Source organism: Phocoena sinus, chromosome 3, assembly GCF_008692025.1.
Source record: "Phocoena sinus isolate mPhoSin1 chromosome 3, mPhoSin1.pri, whole genome shotgun sequence".
Lineage (NCBI taxonomy): Eukaryota > Metazoa > Chordata > Mammalia > Artiodactyla > Phocoenidae > Phocoena > Phocoena sinus.
The window spans coordinates 84,250,181-84,267,690 of record NC_045765.1 but is presented as its reverse complement, the minus strand read 5'-3'; the positions used below and the strand labels follow the sequence as shown (position 1 = coordinate 84,267,690).

Below are 17,510 nucleotides of genomic sequence, written 5' to 3'. Positions count from 1 at the left end.
GAGGCCTGCCAAAAGCCATGCAAGTAAGCTTGGGTGAAAATTCTCAAGTCCCAGTCGAGTAGCCCCAGCAAACACCTGAATATAACCTCGTAAGAGACCTTGGATCAGAAGGACCCAGCTAAGCCACAAAGGGATTCTAACCCACAGAAAATATGAGGTAATAAATGTTTGTGGTTTTAAACTGCATAATTTGTTAAACAGAAATAATTAACTAACATGTGTTTAAATATTCCCACTTTTCTTTCTGTCATTAAAATGCTATCTCGCCCCTATCCTAACTCCTCAGAAAAAAACTACTATGCACCATGCTATTTTCTTAACTCATTTAACAAACATCTGTGCACATGTACCTAGGTTTCTGTGGGAGACACTAAGGCATGAGATTTATTCACTGGTTTCAAGATTATATGGTCAAAGGCATTTCTGAATTATCTCTGGATCATCTGAGATTCAAGAGAAAGAACATTTCAAAGGTTGCTTTGAAGAAAGAGAACATAGGTCTGTAAAGGACTGGCCTGGAACATTTTTGCTAAATAAGAAAGAGGAAAAAATGACAATGAAAAAACTGAAATGGCACTTGCATCAAGCCAGGAAATTGCTTACTTTAACACAGGCCTGTTAGCAATGTCTTGAGCGTGACAGAAGTCCAAGCCAAGTAGGTACTCTAACGCTGTATTAGATCGAAGGATCTATCATCTTATATCTTGTTGCTTTTTCATCACTGCCCTAATTTATAGGGTAGAAAATGGGTTACTCTTTTAATACAGGTGGTCTAGCCCTGGAAAAGGGAAGAGGAAGCAAAAGGACAAGCAGCTGCCTTTTATAGTATGATCTGGAAGTCATATACATTGCTTCCACTCACATCCTATTATCCAATATTTAGTCACATAGCCACCCCTATATGAGAGGCTAAGAAAGTCTCTAGTTAGGTAATCATGTGCCTAACTAGAACACGATGGGTACTGTTACTAAAAATAATATAAGGCGAATGGATATTGGGAAACAACAATGACTTCTAGTCAGGACCTGGGTTGAAAACATGCTTAATATTCTTAATCTTTACTGGCAGATCTGGACAATGCAACTAAGCTATTAATTACCAGAAAATGTACAAGCCATATTACTGATATAATCTGAACTAATCACTACCAGGCCAATATCCAAATATTTCTAAAACTTGAAGATTCTATTTTTGACTGAGGCATTGACATAAGGTATCAGAAGATATTTCAGACTAAAAAAACTTCCAGAGAACGTATCATTGCTTAACATTTGGTCATACATATCCCACAGACCTTTATAGTACTTAAAAATCAACCATGCCAACACCTACATTTGGCCATTTCTTTTCTTGATGAAGAGATCTTATCTGCTATCAGATATTACTACAAAAAGGAGTTAAGGCTTACGAGCATGCAAGTTATAGAAATATAAGAAGTAAATCTGTGTAGCTATTTTATATTGACTATCTTCTCTATGTCAGTTTAACTTTTTTGGCCTTTTCAATTTTTTTCCTATGTACACCATATCTTGCCTCTTTCTTAAATATTCTACTTATATTGCTTGCCAAAAGCTTGAAAGTAAAATTTACTAAACAGTCTGTTGAATAAAGCACCATTTAGAAAAACAGAGACACAAAACATATTTCTGGTACTTTTTTTTTTTTTTTTTGGCCACACGGGGCTTGCGGGGATCTTAGTTCTCCGACCCGGGATTGAACCTGAGCCCCGGCAGTGAAAGCGGTGAGTCCTAACCACTGGACCTCCAGGGAATTCCCTTTCTGGTATTTTTCTAACCGTACAGCCATAGGGAAGTCACAGATTCTTAAACTATTTCCTAATCTGTAAAATAATTTCTCACAATTTAATCATTAAAATTTAAAGCACAGCAAACTAATAAAACCCCCAACTGTTACTACATAGAGTATTAGTCTATAGCAAAGTCAGGTATTTACACAAGAATAAGTTTTATTCGAAAGCCAGTCACAAAAGTCAATAAAACAAGACTTTTTTAAAAGTATTTTGGGAGGAGACACTATGAAATAATGTGTTCTTTTGACATATATCTCCATTATTCTCTGAGCACTTCCTTGCATTCTGGCTCAAAATATTCCAAGCTCATCTTGTGCTTTACTTGTCCCAGCCCTGGAATCAGTCATTTCTCCAAGGAACACTGATTCCTTTTAGCAGAGAATGATATTTAGAAGCTAAGATCTAGACACTAAGTGTACTCACTGTCTTGGGTATTGCTGCTCAAAGATCCTCTTAGAGGGCAGAGTGAGGGAATGCATGCATGTATGTATGTATGTAACCAATCTCCCGTCACTGTTGCTAGCTTCTTCCACCACATGGATGCCCTTACCACATCACTTGAACACCAAAGTGGCCAAGACTTGGGCAAGATTCTTTATTTCTAATTGAAGTATAGTTGATTCACAATATTATATTAGTTTCAGGTGTACAACACAGTGATTCAATATTTTTACAGTTATACTCCATTTAAAGTCATTACAAAATAATGGCTGTATTTCCCAGTGCTGGACAATATATGTTTGTTGCTTCAAGATTCTTGATAAGCATAAAACAGGATATTTAACCAAAGATAAGTAACTTTTTAAGAAACTATTATTTTAATATTAAATGCTTCCATATTTGCCTTCACATATCTTCCCTTACACTCCCTATCATTTATACAACCTGGTATCTTAAGTTGGTAAAGAACAGCTTAAGGTTACTCCCCTTGACAGCTACTCCTTACAAGGCACCAAAATGTATAGACTTCTCAAAATGAGAAGAAAAAAAATCTCACCTTTTGGTAGCCTGATTTGATTAAATTATCCAAGATTACTAGGCATTCTCCAGCAAAGAACAATCTTGAACCTGACTTCCTAAGGACACTCCATTTTAGCACGGGCTAAACCATCCCTAGAACTCCAGAGCCATACTTTCTAGAATTTATCTGGTACTGGAGCCTTAAGTCAAAGCACTCATGAAAAGCTACATGTAACTTAGCTCCTCTTACCCACTAGTGATCTACATTCAAAGCTTTAAAAAGTCACATCACTTTTTTTCTTCAACTCCTATTGTCATTGCTTTTATCCTTGTTTTCATATTTGAAAAAAATAGATCAGATACATAAGCTTTCCTCCAAAGCACACTTCTCTTATAAAACTCTTCCTTGATCACTAAAGCAACCTGTTCATAATAAAGCTATAAAAATACAAATTTAACAACTACTGATACATTATCAGAGATGCATTCATGGTGAAGTGGTTTTCTAATGGTGGTGATAGATTTTGGGTCTCTCACTCACCTGGTTTCCTTTGGAAAGAAATAGTCTGCTGACAGAGAGCAAGATATCTAAATATATAGCATACAAAGCCTCTAAAATTTAAATATAGATTCAAAATACCCAGTTACTCAAATAGCTACTACTTAAAGAAAAATATTCCACTGCTATCATTTGGTAAAACTGTTATAGTGGATCCACTATATAAAAATCTAATTGTGATATCAGTAGGTAAGGTTGCTTAAAGTAATAAAGGCAACAGGTAGCAAAGACTGAAGCTAGCTTATGTGATCCAAAACAATCCATTTACCAGTCCAAGATCATATGTAACAGGCTTAAGTACTTCAGAAAATGCTATTCCCACAGTTGACCTTTGAAGAGCCATTCCCTGCTTCTCAAATTTCTAATATTTAAAGACACAATTCAACCTTACAGACCCAATTATAAAATTAGCCTCTGACTCATAATGGTTAGATGTTGGCTGGTGTAAGCTTCCCCCCACTCCCTAATTCAGGAATCTCTTTCATAAATTTCTGAGAGAAGACTATTTAAGCCCTTTTACACCATATGTTGAAAAGATCTCTAAACCTGGAAACACTGAGCTGGGTTCTAGCCCAGGGTCTGCCATTCACTATCTGAAATGTCTTGGGGTAAGCCATATCACTTCTACAGGCCTGTTTCTTCATGCATAAGAAGTAGGGAGTGACAAGATGACCTCAAAGGTATCTTCCTGAAGTTACATAATTATGATTTCCAATGAAGTTCACCATTTTAAGAAAAAATTCATTTCATCTTTACAGAGCTCCTATAGTTAGAAAGGACTTTTTAAATTTTCAGAGAATCACATTCTTCAACCCTGAAATTCCACTTCTTGAAATCTACCCTAGAAAAATGACCACATGTGCATAGAAAACATCTATTAGCATTGTTTACAATAGTAATAAATTGAAAACATCCAATTATACCATACTGAAATATAGTATGGCATAATACTATGGGATACTATACAACAGTTAAAAAGAATGAAGGAAACCATACACTCACTAATAAAAAAAAAACCTCCAAACCATACTGTTAATGAAAACAATTGCAGAACATGTACATTTTGATGCCATTTATGAAAGGCTATGAAGTTTTACACAGGGCTCTCTACAAAGAAAAAAATATTCTGGAACTGCACAGTCCAGTACAGTAGCTGCCAGCCACGCATGACTACTGATCCCTGAAATGCAGCTACTGTGACTGAGAAACTGAATTTTAAATTTTATTTCATTTTAACTACTTTAAATTTAAATAGCAACATGTGGCTAGCGGCTACTGTACTCCACAGTACAAGTCTAGAAGAAAAATCTAAACTGATAACAGTGGTTAGTGACCTCTGGAGAGAAAACTAGGTAGGAGAGTAGGAGGTGAACCAAGGCCAACTTTTGCTTTACGGGCATTATTTGAATATTTTAAAGCAAGTAATACTTCTTACATAAAAGTAAAATTGAAAAAGAAAAACCCCTATTGATATTGGGCCAAAAAATCTGCCTATGAACCACAGTAGAAAGAATTTAGTTTTCTTTTGCTGTTGCCATACCTGGAAAAAACTGAGCAAGTATGGTAGTTTGAGTCAACTTCCCTAAAAACATCTTTGAATCACATTTCCTCACGTCTCTCTCCCAAACTCTCTCCCCTCCACATCCCCCTTTTCTACAACTGTAGTAACTTCTGGTACAAAGGCCGCAGCAATACAATTATAGAAGTTATCGCCCATTATGAGGGGAGTAGGACATACTTTCTAATGCGGATAATGGATTTGTGCCTCTCTATGCAACAACTCTCTGGTACTGTAAAGAAAATTGTCATAGCTCCCTAAGTCTTCTCTTCTCCACGCCTAAACAGAGCCAGAAACTCTTCACCATCCAATGGCTCTACTGTGGCTCAAAACAACAACTCAGGATAGAAACACTTCTTAGAGACTTCCCTACTGGCATGGCATATTCACCCAGAGTCTCAGCCCAGACTTCCTAAAAACCTGGTCATTCACTTGTTCATCAATATTTACTGAGTGCTATTAAATGCCAGGCACTGCACTTAGGGGAGAAGATAGAGCAATGAACACTACCTGTGTCACAGAGCCTCTGCCCCCCAAAGCCTTATCCCCGAAAGTTCTACTTCAGTTGGTAAACACTAAAAAACTTCGATTTCAATTCATTCCAGACAGTCTGACTCACTCTGTGCAGAATACCACCAGGACCATGAAAACCACACAGAGTATCTTTATCCAAGTTTCTAATACAAGTAATGGAAATCTATATAACATGTCTAAATACTCCAACACAATAGGTAAGTCTAATGAGTAATTTCCCCAAATGTCCCTTAGATCAGGTTTTCAACGGTCCCTAGCAAAAATGTGGAAAAGAACAATGTAGCAAATGAAATAAACTTATTCTATATAAGTCTCTTTATTATCAATCATGTCCTACCAGCCTTTTTTCTTTCTTTTGTTTTTGTATTAATATTCTCTATTTCATGAAATAATAATGGTTTAGGTAGAAAGTGGGAAGTACCTGGTTTTTGTTTTGTTTTTAAACAGTTTTACTTACCAAACAAGACAGCAATCAAACCTCTATACCAAGTATTCGTTGATATTTAATTTGTCCATGTCATCCACTAATTTAAAAGGTTCAAGAATGTTTCCTGTGCCCTAAAATGCACACCCTGAACATACAGAGGTGGCAATTACTCCTCCAAAAATACACCTCTGTAAATTAAACAATTACATTTGGACACAAGGAAAAGGTAAGCTTTCCCACTCCTTTGCTATATCATTTACAAAAATATTAATATCACAATAAAACAGACCCAAACACACAGGATTACAAATATGCAAAAAGTCTAATCAAAGTATATTGTTGACAGTATATAATTATACTTTCAACAATTATAATTGATGACACTTACTTCAGTAACAATAAAAGTAGCCAAATTCTTATCTAGGTTTTTCTATCTAGTCTTAAATATCATCCACACTGAGTAAGCGGGTTTATATTTATTAAGCTTCAGAAAGCTGCAGATGTGGGGGTGGGAGAGAAGAGAGAAAATGAGGGAAAAAATAACGTTTTAATAATAGCTTACTACAAACTATCACATAACTAAGTGACTAGCACTAGCATTGACAAAAATTGCAAATTTTACTTAGTAGTTGCGAGACAAGGCTCCCACAAGACACCTACCTCTTCCCCACTCATCTATCCCCCAACAAAAAATACATTTGTCCTTACCTTCTGGTAATCTGTATGCTTTTATGTAAGGGTTAAAATGTACAAAGGTAATACAACACAGCTAAATAAAAGGGTTTTCAAGTCAGGCAGCCTAAATTCCCCAATCTGCCCCTTACTGTCTGTGTGTGACCTTGGCAAGTCATTCAACCTCTTCAAGCCCACTAGACTGTAAGCTCCGTAGGAGCAAAGACCACTTCTGCCTGACTTTACTACTGTGGCACATGGCACTGAAATATCAGTTTCTTCTTGTATAAAAGTAAGGATGTTAACATATATTTCTCTCACAACGTTAACTGAAGGATTAAATGAGATATTATGTATATAAAGCTCTGGCACAGTGCCTGATCATGGTAAATGATCAATAAAATTAACTGTTTTTGACATCAACTAGCAGCTATCAAACCTGAAAATACTGTTTGAAGACTTTCAAACACTAACATACAAAGTCTTCACCCAGTCAGTGTAAACTGCTCAAGTGATAAAACAATATTTCACACAAAACTTACGAATAGTTCTAAACCCCTGGCCTGGGAATCTAATAATAGATGAACCCTGAATTATGCGCAACAGACCCAAGCTATTAAAAGACATTTAGTAGACTCCAAGTTTTTCTATTTCAATAATATGCCATAGGCATCCTCCCCATTGGCTTCCCAATCTCCCCTTCGGACGTCTCCGGCTGTCAGGGAACCCCCTCCTCCGTGCTTAGAGGGAGGAGAGAGAAAACCTCCGAGGCGGGGGCCGGGGTTGGGGGACAGCGAGCATCCCCGCGCCACTCGCCCGGACCCACCTTGAGCAGGATGGATGGCGGCAGCTGATTGATGTCTGGGGTTTCGGAGGATGGCTCCCTATGACAGTCGCACGGATTTTCGGGGGTCTCCTGACAGTCCGCGTCGCCGCATTCGTGGTGCTGCTGGGCGGGCGAGGGGGCGGTGCCCCCCGCTCGGACGGCGTTCCCACCGGCCTCTGTGGGGGCACCTTCCGAAGTGGGAGAAGAGCGCTGGGAGCAAAGAGGCTGCGGTGGCTGCTCTGGGCCCTGGCAGCAGCCGGCGTCGGGGGGCCGCGGCGGCGAGGCGCCTCCCCCCGCAGGTCCTCCTCCTCCTCCGCTGCCGCCGCCGCCGCCGCAGGCCCCCCCGCCACAGCGGGGCTGCTTACAGGGGGTGCAGGCGGGGACCCCGGCCCCCTTCCGCTTGCACACCATCTCGGGAGGCGTCGGGGGCTCGGCCGGCGGCGGCGGCCCCCGGAAGAGCTGCACGGCGGCAGGCGGCCCCAGGAAGCGCACGGGCCCCAGGCTGGCCAAGAAGAGGCTCCGGCCCTGCTGTTCCCAGGCGGCTGCCGCGGCCAGCCCCAGCTCTTTGCAGCAGGAGGCGGGCGACGAGGCCGAAGCAGCGGCGGCGGCGGCGGCGGCGGCCGAGGATAGCAGGAAGCGGCGGGCGGCGGCGGCGCAGTCCTCGGCGGCCAGGGCCGCGTAGCGCCGCGCCAGGTGCTGCGAGGAGGCGGCCGCGGCGTAGGCCCCGTCCCGCGGCGGCGGCGGCGGCGGCGAGAGCGGCGGCTCCTCCTCTGGGCCGGCGGGGGCGGGCGCGCCGGGGCTGTGCACGATGAAGCAGAGCATGCAGGGCCCGCGGAAGAAGCAGTCCCGGCTCCGGGGCGCCGCCGGCTGGGGGGGCGCCTTGGCCGGGGTCCGGCGGGGCAGCCTGAGGAGAGGGCGGCGGCGGCGGCACCAGCTGCAACAGCGAGGCCTCTTCTGGCTTGGGCGGTTACGCGGCTCCTTCGAGAGAAGGTGGCCCATATAGAAGGCCCCGAAGAGGGGGACCGGGATAGAGAAGTAGGGAGGCCCGGACAGCCGGGCTCCCGGCAGCGAGGAAGGTCCCTCTCTGGCTGGGCCTCGGGCCCGCGGCGGGCGGCGGGGTCGCCCGCCTTGCGCACACACACGCACACACACGCACACACGGGCACACACGCGACGGTGGGGGGGGGGGGGGGTGGGCGTCAGCTGCGGGCCGGCCTGGCGCCGGATGGGGGCTACATGCTTTGCCCCGGGAAGCCGGGAGAACGATGGGCGCGAGCTTTGGGGACGCGACGGAGGGAGCGAGCCTGCCGGCTCAGTCAGTCAGTAAGGCTGCAGGGGGAACGCGGGGTCCGGCTCGGACCATTTTAACTGCGGCTCTGCTGGCGGCGCGCGCGCCCGCGACACAGCTCGGAGCCGCAGGAGCGCGCGACCTGCTCGGGGAGGGGGCGGAGCCGCGGTAGCGGCGCGCTGGGGGGGGGGGCGCGGGCGCCCGGCTGCTCACCCGGGACGGGTGGGGACTGCTGGGAAGCGGGCCGGCGAGGGTGCGGGGCTCGCGGGGAACTGCGCGCGCCCTTCCCTCCCATCGCCCAAGGTTTCGCGTAGCCCACGCCCCTTTTGTGGGGCGGGAGGAGACGCTTCCGAGCCAGCTGTGTGGCATCCGTTTGCACTGCCGCGCTGACGTCTCTAGGTATAAGTTCAAGGACTGCCATTGGCCGGGAGCCGCTCGGCTCTTTCTTTCACCCCCACCTCCCGACTCGGAGACCCGGGCCAGGAAGAATAGGTAAACTCGATTCCGCCTGAAGGCCGACTTGGGTCCCCGGCGGCCCCTCGGGTGGAGTGGCAGATGCGCGGCCCTGGGCTGGTGAGGACTCTAGTTCTCACGTAAGGAGCTAACAGCAGGTAGTGCGGCTCTGCAGTGTTTCTCCACTTGTTTGCATACTTGTTGCTTGCGACAGACTACTGACTTTCCATAACTTTATTTCAGAATGAAAGCATATATCAAATTATTTATACACACCAGAAAGATAAAGTTTTTTCAACCCAGTTAGTCATCCAACATCCCAGGCTGCAAGCTATGGATGACTTTATCGTCTGCACCCTCCAAGTCCCATCTATCCATCCATCAGGTACAGTACTTTTAAAATGATTATGCAGTGCCTGCTCTAAGATAAAAGGTTCTAGGCAGACTTGGGAGACCCAGATGAAAAAGAGGAAATAGTCTTGGCAGACAACCCTTTAGAAGATTTGCCTACAATGAGACCAGAGAAAGAAGGCAATAGCTAGGAGCAGTACCTGGTGTTGAGAGAAGGTTAGTTTTCACAAGGGAGAAATCGGGAGAGGCTTTTGCAAGGAAGTGGACATGCTGATGGGAATGAGCCAATATAAAGGAGGAAGTAAGGAAATGAGAAGAGATAATACAACAAGGCCCCTGAGAAGATGGAGTGACGATTACCTTGGGAGGGATACGGGCTTCACTGTGACTGGAAGGAAGGAGGAAAAGATAGATCAAGGTTGAATACAGATAGGTGGACATTTTTGGCAAGAAAGTGAAAGAGTTCCTTTCAAATGGTCTCTACTTTAAGTGGAGCCTGGTTACATACTGAAGGGTGGAAGGTGGCCGATGTTTTTAAAAGCTACTAAGGGTAACAGAGAACTGACTGAGGAAGCAGTATTGCAATATTCAAGGCCTGTCAGCATAGAAACCTTTGTTTGAGCATGCCTGACTTTCCCACCACAGTGGCCAGCCTCACCCCACCTTCACCCAACGTACCATCAAACCTTTGCTAATAGAGGCCTCTTTGTCAGGAATCACTTTTATTTTTGGTCTGCCAGCATTCAGGGATCTCCCTTTCTCAGCTTAAGAACAGTGAGATGGAATTCCAAGAAACCTAGAGGCAAAGATTCATCAAAGGGTTTAACATACATTTCTATCAAGGCACTGCCCAAACTACATTTACCTGCGGGTATTATCCACACAGCTTTCATCCCTCTGACTTTAAAGGATTCTTTCAGGGCCCCAGAGCTTCACTGGTGAGGAAGGGAGGTTAGGAGTGACAGGGTTACCTGAGGCCTTATAACAAATCCTTTGCATCTCTTCCAGGCTACACTTTGAGCAAAAGGAGAGTGTGTTCTAAGCCTTTTTATTACTCTCTCTGTGTCAAAATTGTGGACCCATTAGCTTCATATAAATTAAACACACATTATGACCTAGCAATTCCACTTATAGGTATTTATCGAAGAAAAATAAAAGCTATACACACAAAAAGGCTTGTGCAAAAATGTTCATAGCAGCTTTATTCATGATAATTAAAATCTGCAAACAACCTAGATGTCCATCAGTAGAAGAATGGCTAAACTGGTATGCTCGTTCGATAGAACACTACTCAGCAATTAAAAGGAAGGGAGGGAGGGAAACAACATGAAGGAATCTCAAAAAATTTAGGCTGAATTAGACCCTGGAGTTGGAGGCCTAGAATTTTTACCTGATTTTAACAAGCTCCCCATGTGATTACTACACAAACAGCCTGGCACCATACAGATCTATCAGAACTACACATAAAGTCTAACTACAGCTTCTTGTTTTCAGAGGTGAGGCAAGTGACTCTGAGACTTTTGAAGTGGTTTCTGAAATATACAGCACTGGTTCTTCCAATTCCAGAGCCATTCAGCCACAAGCAGGTGGCTGCTGTACCACAGCATGTAGCAGAGTGTTTCATATGTTTTAATAAGAATTAAGCTACTACTATTGCCACCAGAGCTATAATGAGTTTTAGAACTCATTACCCTAAGTGATAATACTGATAAGTATTCTAAATATTCAGGAGACAGAATTATGAGTAAGAGTAATAAATTGCAATTTAGAGATAATTATAGCACTGGATGGCCTTTTTAATGAGGAAAAGGAAAGCAGCCTGAACAACCAGGAGCTGGCCTGGAACTATTTGCTAGGCCTTGGTGTTACTGGCATTCTCAACTAGGTTTGAGTGTTCTGTTGTACAAAAACAATCTCACAAAACATCAACATCGAACATGGCCACTCTGTGATCATAACAGACAAGAAAAAAATAAGATGCCTCTGTAATCATGTCTGAACACAACCAACACAAGAACACTCCAAACCACAAAAATGACCAAACATTCTGCCTAATATAAGTGATTACTGTTTCTTGACCAATTACAACCTAAGCCTTGCTCCACTCTTCCTACCTGCTAGATAACAATTATTAAAATATCCAATCATAGAATAACCTCTGCTTCCTGACAGCATCCAATCCAGAGCAAAGCCTTAAACCTTCCTCAAAATCACCAAGCACAAGCCCAATCCTGTAAGTCTTTTACACCTTTTTATTGAGACTCTCCACAATTCCTCACATGTGCTATGTGCCTTTTTGTAACAAGTCAGTAAACTCAACTTGGTTCAACTATGGGTGTGCTCCTGTTGGTCTTTGGCTGGAGAGCATTAACATTTGTTATAATCAAATGTCACCACCCTGTCTAAAATTACTCCCTCTTTATGCTGTACACCTTAAATTTTATAGTGCTGTATGTCAATTGTATCTCAATTAAACAAATAAAATTACACCTTCCTTTACTTTTCCTCTTACAGTGCCTTTATTTTCTTTATATCTCATTAGCACGTGTCTGTTTTGTCATTTTTTTCACTTTTAGTCTCTAGTGGAAGAGTGTAAACTCCATGAGGACAGGGACTTAGCTCAGTTTTTAGGAAGATAATCTGGCAACTGTATAGAAAATGGACTAAAGTAGGAAGAGGCTCTTAGCAGGAAGACCAGTTAAGACTGTTTGAAAGATCAATGGATGGGCCTTAAACGCATGAATTAAGGCCAGCATGGTGGAGATAATGAAGTAGGGGTGGGATTGAGAAACATTTTTTATGTGGAGTTTTCAGGATTTAGTAACTCACTTATGAATTAGGTAGAGAGGAGGGGATGATGGATAGGGAAGAAACCAAGAACCCCAGAATAGCAACATGTATATTCATATGACTTATTTCAGTGTATAACATTGTGGTGAAATAATGGATTCTACAATATAAAATATTTAGATATTTGAATAAAATTCAAACCTGGAGTAGATATGTATTATAACATAGATTCACACTGAAAGCCAGCACATAAATTTAAAATGTTGAAAACAGTTTAAAATAAAAGCCTTTTCTTTCTTCTTTGCTGATATAGAATATATGTACTCACTTTGAAATTCACATTTGCCTATAAAAACACACCCACATATAAAAAGCTTTCATGCTTACAGTTGGCTAATGATGGTTGTTATTAATGGCTAAAACATCCTAGGGCACCAGTGATGTAAGTAGACATCAGTTAATGTGCCATTGGTCCCACTGATCGTGGTAGGTGCAATGGATGACCTAGAAGGACATTCTGGGGGCAAAAGACATTGTTTATGCATCTGGAAATCATGCAAAACCCCAAGTGTTCAATAAATTTAATCCGTTATTGAATTGCGTTTTTGCTCCAATACTCAAAGCCAAAGATAAAGATAACTTAGCAGGCTTTCAGAGAATTCTCTTAAGGAACTGAGCTGTACTCTTTAAGAGTTTGTTTCAGGCACAATATAAAAGTGCAACTGGTACCTCACTGGTTTTCCCTCAGTTCTTCCCATGACTGATTCGTGCTCATCTTCCAGGTCTCAGCCCAGGTACCACCTCCTGTCACAAAAGCTTTTCCCTGGTGTCATACCACCCTGTTCATTTCCTTTACAGCAGTTACCAGAGTCTGCAGCTGTGGTATTTTCTTTTAGTATTAGTTGACTATCACCAGAATTAAGGCCTACTTTGTTTACCCTTGAATCACCAGCACCTAAAGTCGCTAATCAGTTGCACTTTAAAGGGAAATTATTCTGGGTGGGTCTGATGTAGTCATGTGAAATCTTTAAAGACTGTCTGGAAGTCAGAATAAAGGAGATTCAAAGCAGCAGCGGTTGCTTTACCTTTGGCCTTAAAGAAGCAAACTCTCACGTTGAGGAGAGGGCTGCACCTGGCTGATAGCCAGTGAGAAGACCAGCCCTCCATCCTACAGAATTCTGAATTCTGCCAACAAATGCATAAGCATGAAAGAAGAGCCCGAACAACAAGGGAGCACAGCCCCACTGATGCCTTGATTCCAGCCCCATGGGAACCCGATCAGAGACTCCGGCTGAGCCCACGCCAGGATTTCTGACCTACAGAACTATGAAATAATAAAAAGGTGTTGTTTTAAATCACTCCATTTGTGGTACTTTGTTATTGTGAGAATAGAAAATGTATTCACCGAACAGTCCTGTGAAACTAAGACTTCATGCAATTTAATGGGAGAAAGAGAAAGTGAAGTAATCAATTATCCATAACTCTCCGAAGATTAATTCAAGCTCATGAAAAGAAACAATTAACCAAGAGTTAATACAACGAATTCATTGTTCTCCCACTTTTATATAAGTTAATGTGGTAATTGAGGCAAATGTAGGGGTTTATTTTACTTTTTTTTTTTTTGCTTAAGATTCACATATTTATCTTTTCCTCTATTTAAACGAAATTAATACAGCACAAAGATGTTCTACCATGTTTACATTCCCTCAATTCTGTGCCCAGCTATCTCCTATATTATAACTGGTATTTCCTTATTTTCAACGGGTAAAATAGGGCCTTTAGAAAGAATTAAGTTATGTGTGACTCCCTAACCAATTTAATGTTTTTCCCTCTTCATAACATTTTTGTTTCTTATTGTATAATTTTAGAATAGTTATATATGTGCTCACAATAAACAAAGAAAGGAGAGATAATAATATTTACTTTTAGTGACTCAGAAATGGCAAGCCACAATTCTAAATGTTGAAAATTTGCTGTATCAGTATAATAATCAATCAAATGTCTATACTCCAAATTTGTTTGCTCCACTCCCAAATCTGATCACAAGTATCAGGTTGCCCCTTCCTAACCTGTTCCCTTTATAACATGGGTTTTATCTCTCCTTCCAGAGATTGAACAGTCATAACCAGGATCCACAAACTACGGGGACTGAAAGAACCATTCAAGGTGTCATCCCTCCTGGGGCAGGTGGGAGACAGAGGAAGGGTGGCTGGAGTGGTGATGTGAAGTAACTCCTACCTCTCCTCTGATCCTCTTTCTGATACGGCTGGCTTCATTAATCCCTGGATTATGGGATTTTTCTTGTTTTATGTTGCCTCCTTAGCCAAGTGATAAGATGTTATTCTTTGTCACCACTCAGGGAGTAGATACTTCTCTTTGGATATAGAAAGGGATGATAAAGTACTTTTTTCTGTTGCGGAGCACAGGCTCTGGATGTACAGGCTCCGCAGACATGGCTCACGGGTCCAGCCGCTCCACGGCATGTGGGATCTTCCCGGACTGGGGCACGAACCCGTGTCCCCTGCATCGGCAGGCGGACTGTCAACCACTGCGCCACCAGTGAAGCTCTGATGCATGCTTTTTAAAATCAAAAGAATGCCCCCCCCAAATTGAGCAAAATGGCAAAATCTTTAAATGAAGACAGGACCAGTAATACTGTTTTTCCTTTTTCCCTTTTGCCTCGGGCTCCAGTATGGCTTGGCAAGGCTTTGCTACATTTTACTGCACCCTGATCCTGGTCCTGTTGCAAAGCTAAAAATATTTACTACTGGGCTTTTATAGAAAATTTGTGAGCAAGAGTGTTAACCAACCATACAAGCTTCCTTGAGTTTGCTATTCAAACTTAAGCACTAAACATTGAGGCCACAAATAAATTTCTGACTGGGAAATTTCATAAGGAATCTTGGACTGGAATCTTAAAAGCTACTATTATTTGTTATCCTGAGGCTAAGAAATCAAGTTCCCAAACCTCTCTCCACCAGATTTCTTCTGCAGTACCTATAAATTTGATGACTTCCACTCTTTTAGATATTCTCAAAATAGGCTGTTTCCTGGCTTGCCAGAAAATGACATTTTCTTATCATTTGTAGGCGTGAGACCCTGAAAGTCAATTTTCCTAGGTGGGCTTAACAGGTATTGGTCCTGTATGTAAAATCAACCTTCTTTATCCATAAAAATAACCTGTCATACCTGATTAAAAGGGCATCATTCTCAAATCATAAATTCCAAGTAATTTGTCCAATTGTATCCTGATATAAGGCAGATAGAGTCTTATTGAATGTATGCAAATAACTACATTATCATGAAAAGCAACAAGACTTAGTAAAAGTTTCTGAATTTGGGAGAGCCAGTAAGAATCAAATACCATGTAAAAATGTTTAATTTAGCTCACAAAAGCAGTCTACTAAGTTGTGTGGGTTATAGATTGCTTAAGAAGAAAGAGAAAGGGCTTCTTCATATATCCAAAAAATGAAATGGTAACACAGCATCAACAATATTCCAAACAAGGGGGTTCCTGAACAATATTCCAAAAAAGTAGCCATAGTAATATTTCCCCCTTCACTCCATTTGGTCATCTGTAATTAATTTTTGCTTTGCTGGATCTTGGACAGCAGTCTGCTCTCTGGACTAAAAAGAGTTCTGGAAATTCTGACTCAGTTCGTTGATAAGGTCTGAAAGTTATCTAAGTGATATCAACTCAGAAGCCTGGGCGAGAGTCTGTTTTTTGAAATGCCAGTATTTTGAAGTGCTTGTTATGGTCCTTTCCCACTAGTCTCTAAGACTGTCCTTATTTACTGAAGACACAGACTCTGGGCTGTAACTTATAACAGAGTCCTCAGGCAAGCATCAGATTACAAGAGATAGATAGATGATAGATAGATAGATAGATAGATAGATAGATAGATAGATAGATAGATGGATGGATAGATAGATGGATAGGTAGATGGATAGATAGATAGATGGTTAGATAGGTAGATAGGAAGATAGAGATAGATTACAAAGACTCAATGGCTGTGGTTCATTTATTACTGTGGCTAATAATAACAGAATGAAAGAAAGTAAAATTCTCTGTTGGGATACAATGCATACTATTTCAAATTTTGGTCTGATTTCTCCTGAGAGTAAAATCCTATTATAGATAGCAAGGGCACTGGCAAACTTCTAGGGACATTCAATAAAGAATACAAACTCTGAAAGTTATCTCAATATTTGTCTATACAAACCTATTCTAGAGAAGAGTGAATATCTCTCCTGATATGACAACTCTTCCCATCCAAGTCTCACAATAGGAACATCTCAAACAAACCTAATTATTTTTAGCAGCTCTCTTTTTATAAGGTGAGAAACCAAATCTTTGTGGTTTTCCCAGGAAACTTTTGCAAATCCAAAGACACTTTTAGGTGTAAAAGACATCCTGAAATTTTTATTTTAGTTTTCCTAAATTTAGGGTTCTCATTTGGGGAAGGCAATTTCCAAAGAATTGGCAGAGGATATGTGGACACTTCATTAAGGTAGGATCATGGGTTACTGAGCAACAATACTTGGTTACTTATTTAATCAAAATGACAATAAAAGATTTTAAAAGTAAATATATAAGGTAACATGAATGTAAAGAACCTTAGTTCTTTCAAAAGTAAGAAGACTTTGTTCTTTTTTTTTCTTAAATAAACAAAATTATTCTGATAAGCCACAGAATCTCTGCTATGTAGGCAGATAACCCAAAAGGTAAAGAATGAGCTTTCATATTACAATTGAAGGTTATTAATCAGTGAACCAAGGAAGTAAGCCATTAAAACACAATAATCTTTGCTAAAATTTAACATATCTTATAGCCTCTTTACAAGCTCAGGTATTATAAAACCAAAGAAAATAAAATTCACTTTCCAAGTTTTCCCCATTACACTATTTTATATTCTGGAACAAACTGACCCTTTTCTTAAAGACTGTATTAATCCATTTGGGCTTGATGGGAGAAATTTTCACATATTCGGGTATGGAGAAGTCATTCTGGCTCATGTGAGATTTGGCTTGAACTTTATGCTAACTCAGCCTGTTTTATGGCCTATATCTGCTTTAACCATTGAAGAAAAGAATGCAATTAAAAATCAAAATGGAGTTATTGTGGTTCAGGCATTCAAAATGGAGCCAGGTGGCCATTGTGAGTGTGGTTTCAGACACATTCCTGCATCACTGAGAACTTGAATTTTCTGAACTGCATCAGTCTCAAGGACAGCATCAGCCATTCTCAAAACAATATGCTAGCAGCTGCCAGATGCAATCT

The 17,510-nt window shown here is 41.5% G+C and overlaps 1 protein-coding gene across 1 annotated transcript in view; it reads right to left on the bottom strand.

Annotated features, from left to right (window-relative positions):
- The window catches only part of FBXL17 (F-box and leucine rich repeat protein 17), a 480,642-nt gene extending 472,177 nt beyond the window's left edge, over positions 1 to 8,465 (bottom strand). Inside the window, exon 1 of the mRNA XM_032627137.1 lies at positions 7,348 to 8,465. Coding sequence (XP_032483028.1) covers positions 7,348 to 8,346 — 999 coding nt within the window. The 5' untranslated portion in view covers positions 8,347 to 8,465. The remainder of the gene's footprint in view (positions 1 to 7,347) is intronic.
- Positions 8,466 to 17,510: the final 9,045 nt, after the last annotated feature.